Source organism: Rhipicephalus sanguineus, chromosome 1 (assembly GCF_013339695.2).
Source record: "Rhipicephalus sanguineus isolate Rsan-2018 chromosome 1, BIME_Rsan_1.4, whole genome shotgun sequence".
NCBI classification, from domain to species: Eukaryota; Metazoa; Arthropoda; class Arachnida; order Ixodida; family Ixodidae; genus Rhipicephalus; species Rhipicephalus sanguineus.
Window position 1 is genome coordinate 33,928,999 of NC_051176.1, and position 12,646 is coordinate 33,941,644.

The 12,646-nt window shown below is 47.5% G+C and overlaps 1 protein-coding gene across 1 annotated transcript in view; it reads right to left on the reverse strand.

The window, feature by feature from the left end:
• LOC125757195 (nose resistant to fluoxetine protein 6-like) overlaps positions 1 to 12,646 on the reverse strand; it is a 252,488-nt gene that overhangs the window by 178,400 nt on the left and 61,442 nt on the right. The window contains exon 2 of the mRNA XM_049412547.1: positions 3,457 to 3,695. Within this exon, the coding sequence (XP_049268504.1) occupies positions 3,457 to 3,695 (239 nt within the window). The remainder of the gene's footprint in view (positions 1 to 3,456; positions 3,696 to 12,646) is intronic.

Genomic DNA, 12,646 nt, shown 5'->3' on the forward strand with positions numbered 1-12,646 from the left:
GTTGTGCTCGCTACTTTTCGTCTATTGACCTGCGCTCTGGCTATTGGCAAATCGCTGTGGATGATCTAGACCGCGAGAAAACCGCCTTTATCACACCTGATGGTCTTCATCAATTCAAGGAAATGCCATTCGGACTGTGAACGCGCCGGCCACATTTGAGCGTATGATGGAGTCCCTGTTTCAAGGATTGAAGAGGTACACATGTATATGTTACTTGGACGACGTTACAGTGTTCTCCCCCACTTTCGCTACTCATTTCGAATGCCTATCTGCAATGCTGCACGTTTTCTGCTGAGCCGGTTTGCAACTTAACGCATCGAAATGCCACTTTGGTCGTCGCCAGATTACAGTGCTTGGCCACCTCGTTGATGCCAATAGAGTACAGACGGACCCCCAAAAAAAAAAAAATCCGCGCTGTTACGAATTTCCCTGTTCCTAAGTGTTTTAAGGATGTACGCAGCTTCATTGGACTATGCTCGTACTTTCGCCGCTTTGTGAAAAATTTTGCGGATATAGCACGAGAACTTACTGAGCTTTTGAAGCAAAAGGTGCGATTTATATGGGGCGACGCCGAAGCTTCCGCGTTCGCTCATTTAATCCGGCTGCTTACAACACAGGATGGATCAAGTGGGCCGTACTCGTCCACTTTGATCCTTCCGCGCCGATCGAAGTTCGTACCGGCGCTAGTGGACACGGCATAGGCGCAGTACTCGCACAACAGAACGGTACTGATCGTGTCATCGCCTACGCCAGCAGGCACCTTACAGCTTCGGAGCGCAACTACTTTGTCACTGAGCGTGTGTTTGGCCCTAGTTCGGGCGGTTGCAAAATTCCGCCCATACTTATATGGTCGACCCTTTTCATTCGTAACGGACCATCGCGCGCTCAGCTGGTTGTCCACACTGAAGGACGCTACAGGACGACTTGCTCGCTGGACGTTACGCCTTCAAGAATATTCTTATTCTGTCGTTTATAAGTCTGTTTGCTTGTCTCGTTATCCGGTAGACGAGCCCGATGATACCGACCACGACGCGCCCCAATGGCATCTTTTCTCTGTCTCCTTTCAACAACGTCGCAGACGAGCAACTACGCAACCTTTCGCTACTAGCACTCATGAACCGTCTGCAGACATCGGCGAACGACGCTTTTGTGCGCCAATTAGTCCTCCAGGATAGTGTCCTAACATCGGCGAACGACGCTTCTGTGCGCCAATTAGTCCTCCAGGATAGTGTCCTATACCGTCGTAACTTCCATCTCGACGGACCGGAACTTCTGCTAGTCATACCGAGACAATTACGTCGAACTGTCATTTTTGGACTTGGCGTCCCTCATAATCATATCGTGGTTTTGGGACGTTAAACCCCAGATATTATTATCCTTTTTGGACTTCATGACACTCCCACTGCAGGACACATGGGTGTATCGTGCACGTACGACCGCATCCGCGCCGCTTCTGTTAGGCCGGTCTCCTCCGTTCAGTCCGACGCTACGCTTCTGCCTGTGGCTCCCGTCAACGTCGCAAAACGCCCCAAACGCCCCCTCCTGGTCACCTCCAACCAATCGACGTTCCCGTAGAGCCGTTCTTCCGTATTGGATTTCGTCTTCTCGGCCCCTTTCAGACGTCATCCACTGGGAACAAACGGGTGGCCGTTGCAACCTTGTCGTCATGTGGGACTTTCGGAGAAGCTCCTTTCTAGATATACATGGCCCTACGGCGTCATCCGCCAGGTGACACCCGTAACCTACGAGGTTACCCTGGTCTGTCCACCTTCACCCCCTGCCGCGACGTCAAGTGACGTCGTGCACGTCGGTAGACTGAAGGCCTACTCCAGTGTATCTGACCCCTGATTTTAACACATTCGGGACGGTGCTTTTAACGCCGGGGTAATGCTATAGACAGCCATCAAAAGACAAATAGGTTGAAGAAGACGATGACTTGGAGACTGTTTTGAGCCGCTGCTTTAGGGTGATGCGCCCGAGTACTCTCCTGTAAATACACTTTTCTAAACCTCTCGTCTGCGTCTCTTCGCGCCACATTATGAAACGTCAAGCGAACCTGTTTTAGAATGTTCACCTGTTGTTCGGTTTTCCTACGAACCCTGTGGAATGAGCTCGCTCGGTAATATTCAACAAAAATATGTCGGTATCATTTCACAAAACCACAGCCGCAGCTTCTCCCCAAAAGTGGCTCTACAACTCACTGAATACTAAACCACTGCTTACCCATTCGAAACTTTAAAAACTTTTTCGTCATGGCATTCTCCTGGGGCTTTCCTGACAATAACCTATCACATTTACTAACGGAAATTGTACCCGTAGCATCCACGCTTTAAACATTTTAGTTTGGTTTAACTGCACGAAGACGGTGCAGAGAAGGCAACAAACGCGAGCGCAGTCTATCAACGAACGATATATACGAAAGTACACAGAACATATATACCTGGAGTGAATGCACACGTGGTTAGTCGAAGAACGAGTCCCTATCTCTAATCGAAGGTAGCCGAATTCCTTATCAACAAAATCATTTGTTAATAGTCTGTGCTCGTGTTTGTTTCCTTCCCCGTCCCGTCATCGCGCAGTTAAGCCAAAGTTCAAATGCACCAACAAGCCCAGCTTGACACCCTTCTTCACTTTTCTTTGTTGTACTGATACATTCAAGTATAGTTTTCCAATTCTCTGCCCGGCAACGTTCGCTCACTGTGGCCACTGGCGAACATCTGGCTAGCATTCAAATCGTTAGATTTAATCATTTTCTTTGTGCAATTCTCTTGAATTTTCGTTTGTTGCCTTGCATAACATTCCCACTCCTGCTTAGCCCTTAATTGGGGCTGCAGCATTAGTAAACCTAACTGAGTACGCTGGCAACCTTGTTTAAAGGCCCTCGCATCGACCAGCCACGAGCCCTCTCCGAGTTGGACGTATTGTTAGGTCGAGGGAGAACGAGTATTCTGGACAAAAAGCTGTTTTTCAAGCTCGTCGTGGAAGCTTCCTGCTATGGCGGCGTTTGAGCGCAAAATTGAAGAGCATTCAAATAAAATGACAACTCCAACCACAATTCATATCAAGGTTAACTCGCGCTTTTTGTGAAGCGCTCGAACGTTACCGAACGTGGAAAGTCACGTTAATCTGTCGGTTGTCTGCTTTTCAAGCACTTACTTCTCTCATTTTCGTGCCCTTTCACTGTTCCTATGAGATAACCGATGGTGAGCAGAAATGTACGTTACAGGCTGTAGATGTCACTGCCTGTCATAGAGTTTGCAGCCTATTGCAATTGGGGTACTTGACTGCTCCCATAAGTCATTGATGCTCTCGGAACTAATGTCATGGGCAGTTGAATGCCACACTACACGAATGCTTAATTTATCATTGCCTTTTCGAGAGAAGAAAGACCACGGCAAGCAATTTGCTTAACACACACTATTCGGGCAAAATATTGGCGCCCGGAAGTGAGCGCACCGAGGTATTGGCGAAGCTGCTGCTGTCGATGATGGGCTCCGTATTTCTGATCACCGGGGGTCGCGGAGGCAGGGGCGGGTCAAGAGTGAAACTGCAGTACTGCCCTCGAAAGAGCGTCTCCCTCGAGCCGGACAGAGCACTCTTGTGGGCCACAAGGCGAGTGCAGAGGTCGTAGTCTCCTAGTTCAGCCAGGCTGCCGTCGGAGAATCCACTAGGAATTTTGCCCCATGCGTCGAGCACTGCGTAAAAAAACGAGGAGCATTTTTACTTAATATAACCGAAACCTCATATGTTGCAGATTATTCGCGGCCCACGAAATTTCTGGCAACATATTGCACTTTCGTAATAAAGAAAGGTATCCACCCAAATAGCACGCAGTATCGACTCTCCTAGATTATAATAAAACCTTGTGTCTCGTTGCTTACAGCATTCCACGGCTTAAAACAAGGAGTGTCAGGGAGCCAGAAGTGGTTTTCCAATGTGACCCAAAAGCTATGCAAGATGGCGGGTGCTGAAGAAGAACACATCGCAATATTTACTAAAATTTTGACTTGCATTTGCCGAAGAGATACAAAAACAATAAAAAATACAAGAAAAACACCTGGATCCTTGGCAAAAAGCTAGCTTGGGTTCATACCAAGAATATCATAGATATATGTATATGTATTCAATAGCAATTTTAACAAAATATATGTGTTTGTTCAGGTAGGTGAAATCGTGTATTGTAATTATATTTCGATCAACATTAGTACAGATTTTTGTAATTGCGTTTCAGATTAACATAAAAATGTTTACTTTGTGTTAATTGAACAGGAATTTTTTTCCACAAAGTGCAACCAAAGCTGGACAGCTGCTTTTTGCCCTGCACAATTTTTTTACATGTGGCTGTAAAAAGATACGCGCTTCGTAGTCTCGTCTTCGAAACCGGAAGGGCATAAACGATGAACAATGATGTGGAGAACTGTTATATAAATATACACCACAATTGTAGTTTTCTAATTTATGAGAAAGTTAAGAGGCACGATGTGAAGTTTGTTAAACAGTGGCTTGGTAGCGGCTGCGTAACTTGAATTGGACAAAAAACTAATTGCTGACTTCTGTGCTAACAGAGGCAAGAGCCTCTCGCCAGAGCTGCGGGTCTTTCCTTGAAGGTAGAGTAAAATAGACTCCGAACTCTCTGCTGATGCTCAGGGGGTCCCGTGCCGACGACGCAGCTTGAATGGGCAGTCGGCAGACGGCCCCCCAGTCCGACTGCCGCCGTACAGCAATACCACTGCGTCGTAAGCCTCCGAGCGTAGATGCCACAGATTCAATGTGCCAAATTAATAGGATAACGTTCAGTGATAACAAACGTAAGTTTTAACACGAAAGTGTTTTATGCCGGGGTCCACCACGGCTCCACTGACGTATTTCCGTCATAGATATGACGTAAAATATAACGACTAACATTTGACAACGAAAAAAACCAGCAGAAAAAGTTCCATCGCCGGGAGTCGAACTTATGACCCCTCGCTCCGCAGCGCGGGGCGCGAAACGATTCGGCCACAGACAACACGTTCCCTGTCATGCTAACGGCGAACTATTTATATATATAGCATTTTCCGATGGCGGTACTCAGAAATCGGTGGTACATCAGCGTGGTTTCATTATCACTAGCTAGATGGCGCAAAGGGCCCGAAGAGCGCGCTTTAAAGGTCGTCGCCCCACGCGGATGAGCACGCGCCTCTACAGGAAGTGGCCGCTCGTGCGCGGTCTTATCTCGTGATGGCGGTGGTATGTATGCCTTGTGCTCTCACCGAAAGTTTGCGTTGAGAGCACAAAGGTCACTTCACTCACTGCAGCTGCCGCGTGTGCGAAAGGAACGCGCGGCTCACACAGAAATAAGTTACAACTGTGACAGTTCGCGCTCATCCTGTGTATGTTCGTTCCGTGCGTCCTTTCTGCTTGAGCAGCGCGTTGCAAGTTTCTAGCTGCTTGCCGTTCTTCGCGTGACATTACAATTTGCTGCTGTAGCATTCATTCCTTCGCGCTTGAGGCGAAAGAATGCACAACAAATGCTCAACTACGTCTGTGAAGGCACGTTTCGCTTTCGTGTAATATCGATTCCTATGACAGAGGGATCAGCCATGTATTTTTTTTTTTGTGGTCGCCAACGCTCGATTTTTGAAACACCAGCAGCAGCAACTTCGAAGGCTTACGAGAAAAAGCTTACTGACGCCATCGGCATTAGGATGGCTCAGGAGTACTGCAGCCTGGTGTGAACACATCACCGGTGAAACGCGTCCACAAGAATTCATTTCTGCCCCGCCACGGTGGTCTAGTGGTTACGGCGCTCGACTACTGACCCGAAGGTCGCGGGATCGAATCCTGGCCGCGGCGGCTGCATTTTCGATGGAGGCGAAAATGTTTGAGGCCCGTGTACTTAGATTTAGGTGCACGTTAAAGAACCCCAGGTGGTCGAAATTTCCGGAGCCCTCCACTACGGCGTCTCTCATAATCATGTCGTGGTTTTGGGACGTTAAGCCCCAGATATTATTATTATTAAGAATTCATTTATGAGACATAATAATTGTCACTGGAATAAGGTACAGTCTAAAAGCTTTAGTAAGGTAAAAAATAAAGAAAAAAATTCGGCAGATCCCACGTACCGTGGGAATCGTTGTTATGCGAAGCATGCGCGGGATGGCGACTGTGGCGTAATTTTTCACAATGAGTAAAACGTAACGAAAGGATAAAGAAAAAGGCGAGAGGGGGTGATCAGGCAATTCATTTGAATGTGCCGTAGAATTCGAGCCTCTAGTAGAGTGAGCGATGGATGAGGAGGAGGGTAAAGACGCTTGTCGAGTCGGAGCTGTAGGTATACCTCCTTGATAGTACGGCGCAGGGAGATCTTCCCTTCGTTCTTGACGGAGCTCCCACTGTCTTCCGAAGGTGTGGGCCAGGGGATGAACGGTGCCCGGTGCAATATATCACGGGCGAGCCGGTGAGCCAGCTCATTGCCGTCAATCCCCGAGTGCCCAGGAACCCAGCGTAGGAAAACAGGGGAAGGTTGCAGTGCATAGACAGCTTGCTCAACCTCCTGTTGCAGGTATGGGGGTAATGTGCGGTTCTGTATGTTACGGATGGCGGCATAAGAGTCAGAGTATATCGTGTACTCGGGAAGTGAAAGGAGGGAAGAAAATGATTGTAAGGCATGGACAATGGAAAGGACTTCGAGCGAAAGTACATCGGGTGGGTGGAGGTATGGCCCGCTGGTGTGGGTTTCAGGTTTCGAAAGGTGTGGATGGTCCCAATTGCCCATCTACATATGCAGACCTGCCACACTGCCTTTTCTACTGCCCAACAGCTCAGCAATCCAGCTCTTATCCTCCCCGTTTCCTTTCCATCACCACCTGGCTCGACTGGATCGGCGCCGAAGGGGAAGAAGAACAGCGTCGACTGATCGCGCAGGCGGTCGAAATGCTCGGCCTATGAATTTGGCTGAATAAAAGTCTCTTACTACTACTACTACTAACGAAAGGACGCTAGAGAAACAGGGAAGTGGTATACGCACACTCATATGTTGAGGAGTCGTATATGTATTTACAACCAGTTGTTTACATTTTAGTAACGATGCCAACAGAAACATGAGTCTTACCAACACCACGCGCGGTAAGCTGATATGTAGTGCTTATATTCCTCAATACTGGATAGCGCGAATCCGAACAGGGCAAAGACGAAACACAGATGCACAGGACAGGCGTTACTCGCAACTAAGCTTCATTCAGGAAAGTTTCCCCAGACATATATACAACCGAGTGGCACGCGCAGGCGCACTCCACGTACGTTATAGTCACACTTGCAGTTGTTACAGTTGCGTTACAGTTGTTATGCCTATACTTGTCCGTTAGACGAAGAACGCACGCACGTTTCACGAACCCGTGTGTATCTGTAGAAGGGGATCTTGACAGTTCTTGAACAAGGCTATAATCAGCGTGATCGGTGAGCATCAGCAGCTGGACCGTACTTGTTAATAGGATCCGTTCGTGATTGCGTCAACGACGGGTCTAAGTGTGGAGAAGTGCAAGGTGCAGTACAGCTGGTGGAAATTCTGGATGCCTATTACGATGAAATGATCTATGATGCCTCCGGTCCTGGACGTGGCAGCGAGGTCTTTTCATGCCCTGTCCAAATCCAAGCCGTCCTTCACTCAGTATAAGGACCCGGCGTTGTTGGGTCTTGATGAATCAATGAAGTCACCGGTAATGATAAGAGGCCTGGTTCTCTCGGCAAATTTATTGTAGGAAGCATTGATCCCGGTTTTTGCGTAGTCCACGGGGTCCTCGTTGCCGACCACGTGGACGAGTGGATGGTAGCAGAGCGTCTTCCAGCGGTATTCTGTCTTCAGCTTCCTCCCTTTCCTTGCGTCCGCCGCGGTGGTTTAGCGGTTACGGTGCTCGGCTGCTGACCCGAATGTCGCGGGTTCGATCCCGGCCGCGGCGGTCGAATTTCGATGGAGGCAATATGCTAGATGCGATCTCGGCACACGTTAAAGAATACCAGATGGTCAAAATTTCCGGAGCCCATCGCACGGCGTATGTCATAATCACATCGCGGTTTGGGACATAAAACCCCAACTATTAGTATTATTATCACTTTCCTTGTGTGTCAATGTGTATGTTCGGGGTTACTGTGTTGGTTGAGACTCTGTATCACCTGTGGCACATACCCGCTTAACATGAACTCTGGTACACGGGTATCTGCCACACGTGACTTAGAGAAAGGGTTCATGACGTACGCGACAGTTATTTTGCGTTATTCATGCTATGACCAGTGAATCGTAATAAGGTACGCATTTGGGCTGGTTGGTTCATGATTAACTGTAGAAACAGCGCTAAAACACGGGACGAACGAGGAAAGGACACAAACAACGGCGCTGACTAACAACCAAATGTGTTTTATTCTTCCAGTCTGCATTTATATACTCCGCCACAATCTCAACAAAGCAAAAGGCAAAGAAACATAGAAAAAGATGATTAGCCTGCGCAGAGGCCAAAAAATCTTCAAACAGACAGAAACGTTAACTCCTTCGGAAGGAGGGAGATCGAGGGGAGGCTGACACATGCCTCTCCGCCATTATAGATATGATACGCTTCAGAAATGACACGCGCCCGTTCATCATGGTACTTCGACAGGAAAATGGAATCTTTAAAAGATGGCTGGCAACCACATTCATTACAGTGAAGCGACAATTGACTATCTCTGGCTTGTTTACGGACGTTGTTTGCATGCTCGCGCATGCGGTCATTAGCGCACCGCCCCGTTTGGCCGACGTAGTAACGGCCGCAAGAAAGAGGTATCTTATACACAACACTATCACAACATTCAACATACTTCTGGCGATGCTTTTTGCTGCATCTTTTCGTCTTGGTCTCTCGATTTACTTGCTGACACAGGCTACCAAGCTTATTTTTGGCAGAAAACAACAGTCTAACGCCTGCCCTGCTGACCACTTTCTTCAGATTATGTGCCACCTTGTGCACATAAGGAATAACCACTACTTTCTTCTGCGGGTGCTCACCTGCTGTTCAATCAGTGACACACCCGCAGAAGAAAGTAGTGGTTATTCCTTATGTGCACAAGGTGGCACATAATCTGAAGAAAGTGGTCAGCAGGGCAGGCGTTAGACTGTTGTTTTCTGCCAAAAATAAGCTTGGTAGCCTGTGTCAGCAAGTAAATCGAGAGACCAAGACGAAAAGATGCAGCAAAAAGCATCGCCAGAAGTATGTTGAATGTTGTGATAGTGTTGTGTATAAGATACCTCTTTCTTGCGGCCGTTACTACGTCGGCCAAACGGGGCGGTGCGCTAATGACCGCATGCGCGAGCATGCAAACAACGTCCGTAAACAAGCCAGAGATAGTCAATTGTCGCTTCACTGTAATGAATGTGGTTGCCAGCCATCTTTTAAAGATTCCATTTTCCTGTCGAAGTACCATGATGAACGGGCGCGTGTCATTTCTGAAGCGTATCATATCTATAATGGCGGAGAGGCATGTGTCAGCCTCCCCTCGATCTCCCTCCTTCCGAAGGAGTTAACGTTTCTGTCTGTTTGAAGATTTTTTGGCCTCTGCGCAGGCTAATCATCTTTTTCTATGTTTCTTTGCCTTTTGCTTTGTTGAGATTGTGGCGGAGTATATAAATGCAGACTGGAAGAATAAAACACATTTGGTTGTTAGTCAGCGCCGTTGTTTGTGTCCTTTCCTCGTTCGTCCCGTGTTTTAGCGCTGTTTCTACAGTTAATCAGTGAATCGTGTTCGTCATACACTGATCCCCCGCTATGCCAATTTTGGTATATTACAAGTTATGGAGACGACCAGGAGAGCGTCCAGACATAGGCGGCTAGATAGATAGATAGATAGATAGATAGATAGATAGATAGATAGATAGATAGATAGATAGATAGATAGATAGATAGATAGATAGATAGATAGATAGATAGATAGATAGAAACGGCCAAAGTGCCTGATGTTCGCTAAGAAGTGCTTCGCATTTAAAAGTCATATCAAAATTTTTCGCTATCAATATTCAGCCTTGCCACATCATCATTCTCCGCCAGGGGCGTAGCCAAGGGGGGGTTGGGGGGGTTCAAACCCCCCCCGAAATTTTTCAATTTTGCTTGCGTATATAGGCACGCACACATACAAACGCACGCACGAACATACATAAAGTATGGTTGACCCCCCCCCCCCCCCCCCCGAAAAAAATTTCTGGCTACGCCCCTGTTCTCCGCGGAGTTCACTACCACTGCGCCGCTATTTTTCATTATTACCTGTTTCTTAACGTGGTACAAGCCAACGTTACTAGAACAAACTCAGTTTCAAAGCTCCGTATCTCCGCCAGCGGAGGAGGGTGGTCCGAACGGCGGTCGCGAGAACTAGCGGCGCTGCAGTTCCGTCTTGCGCCACTATCGGCGCGTCGTCTGCTGCCACGGCATAACTATAGCATAACGCTGCGGTCCGCCGCGCAGTTGCTCGCGGCAACCTTCTTATTGTACTAGTTAGGTGGATACTTAGGTGGATATGCATAAGGTCGTCTGTATGCATTGGCCCGCGTGCGCTGTTCATTGATTGGCTAAGAATCGATGTTTGGTCTATATTGCCACGCCCACTTCTTGTTTTATTTTGATGTATTCGGGTTTGACCAGCAAGGACGGTTATCAACGCTTGACGCTGTCCGCGAAGCAGTGTTCGAGAAACTTCGCGATTGTAGTAGATCGTTTTAAGATTGCGCGCCGCACGCGAATGTTCTAGCTTTGTCGAGAGATAACGCCGCCACCAGCGATATCGCTGGAAAGTTCGATAGCGCCTGTATAAAAGCCGACGCGCTTGACCGCTTGTCAGTTGATCGACGGTCGACGCTTTCTTCGCCGCTATCAGTGTATTGCTGTAATTTGACTTTCAGTTTCCCGGTCACAAGTTCGGCCAAATAATGAGTTTCATCTCGGACCTGCTGACTGCTGCCTTCGTCGACGTCACGACCCTGTGACAATATTTGATCTGTCTACATTGCGCTTAACTTCCAAGCATAGGAGTTTCTAAGCGAATGAGGGTTTTCAGCGTAATTTTTATAACTACCACCACAATTTTAGCCGCTGCCGTCTTATCTAGACCAAGGACAACCCAACACGTTTGTAGAAGCCTTTATAGTGTACAAAGAAGCGTACTTACTCGAGATACAAAAATGTTCTAGAAAAACAGTACTCATGTTTCTACAATTTCTTGAAAAAAACTTTCTCGAAAAACATCACCAATGCTTTGCAGTGTTTACAAGACACGTTTTCGCGAGGGTTAGAGGGATACTGACCCAAAATCGGAAAATTTTACGAGAACTCGGTAAATGAAATCTCAGTGTGCGATTACATCGAACAGAGGTCGTCTCTGAGCAATTTTTTTCAGCGGATAGTTGTATTTTCGGTGTCTCATCTTTCTACGTCGCATCCATCTACGGTGCCTTAAACAATTCGAACAGATCGGCCGTGATGTGAGCACCGAGCAGTTATTCGCGCGTACTCTGTCACTAGAAGAGTCGTCAGTATTCAACTTCAGTTTTTCAACTTCACCGAGCAGATGTTCCATGCCCGCAGCACTTCTTACACTGTACGACAGCCGTTTGCGTTTCGTGCTGTAGCCGTTCACTACGCAGTTAAACTGCTCGTCAACTACAATTATCTTTTGCACAAGTAAGTCACCGTTCCCGAAGCAAAGTGTGGGATTGGGCTAGTTGGTATTCCATTATTAAACTGCTCAGCGCAAAAAATTTGTCACGGTACACATAGAAAAGACGAGGACCAGCGCTGGTCCTCGTCTTTTCTATGTGTACCGTGTCAAATTTTTGCGCTGAGCAGCCCGTTCCCGAGCCGGCGAGTGTAAAATATTCCGCACATCTTGTTCAATACCTCGTCGTAAAATCTCTCGAAAATCCACTGCTTTGATGGCACCGCGACAGCTGACAACTGATCGAATGTCAGTGTGATGCAACTCTCAGTCTCGATAGCGTATATAGTAGGGCTGTGCGAATATTCGAAAGTTTCAAATAGTCGTCGAATACTGCATTCGAAATATTCGTATCCGATTCGAAAATCGTGTATTCGAAAAGTTTCGAATACTCGATAACTTCGAATATTAGAAAAATTCTAATATACGATTCGACTATCATGCATAAAATAACTCGTCTTACACATTTCTGCTGCGTTCGTATAGCTAAAAACGTTGCCGAGAGGAGCGATAAACATCGTAAGTACACGGAGGCACGATATCTGCCTGCCACGAGCGCCCCAATACGTATGATTTATTGCTGGTGCATCTCCGACGTGCAGCGCTGTTGGCGATCATGCAACCGTACATTTTCAATATTATGCGGCCGTAACGTGCCGCACTATCTCTCGTTCACTATGCGGGACCACTTCTGAAGAAAGACAGTGACCCATGTGACTGGTGACGGATTGTAGGCACCTTCAGATACCCTAGTCTGGCAAAGCTTTGCCCCATGTACCTCCCTATACCAGCCACTTCTATTCCAAGCGAGTGTGCCTTTTCAGTGACAGGGGGGTTGTCTCTGTTAGAAGGGAGCGCCTGCTGCCTGATCATGTGGAGCAACTCATATTTCTTCATGGTAACATCTAGTCATTACTTTCATTGTGCCGTGATATTT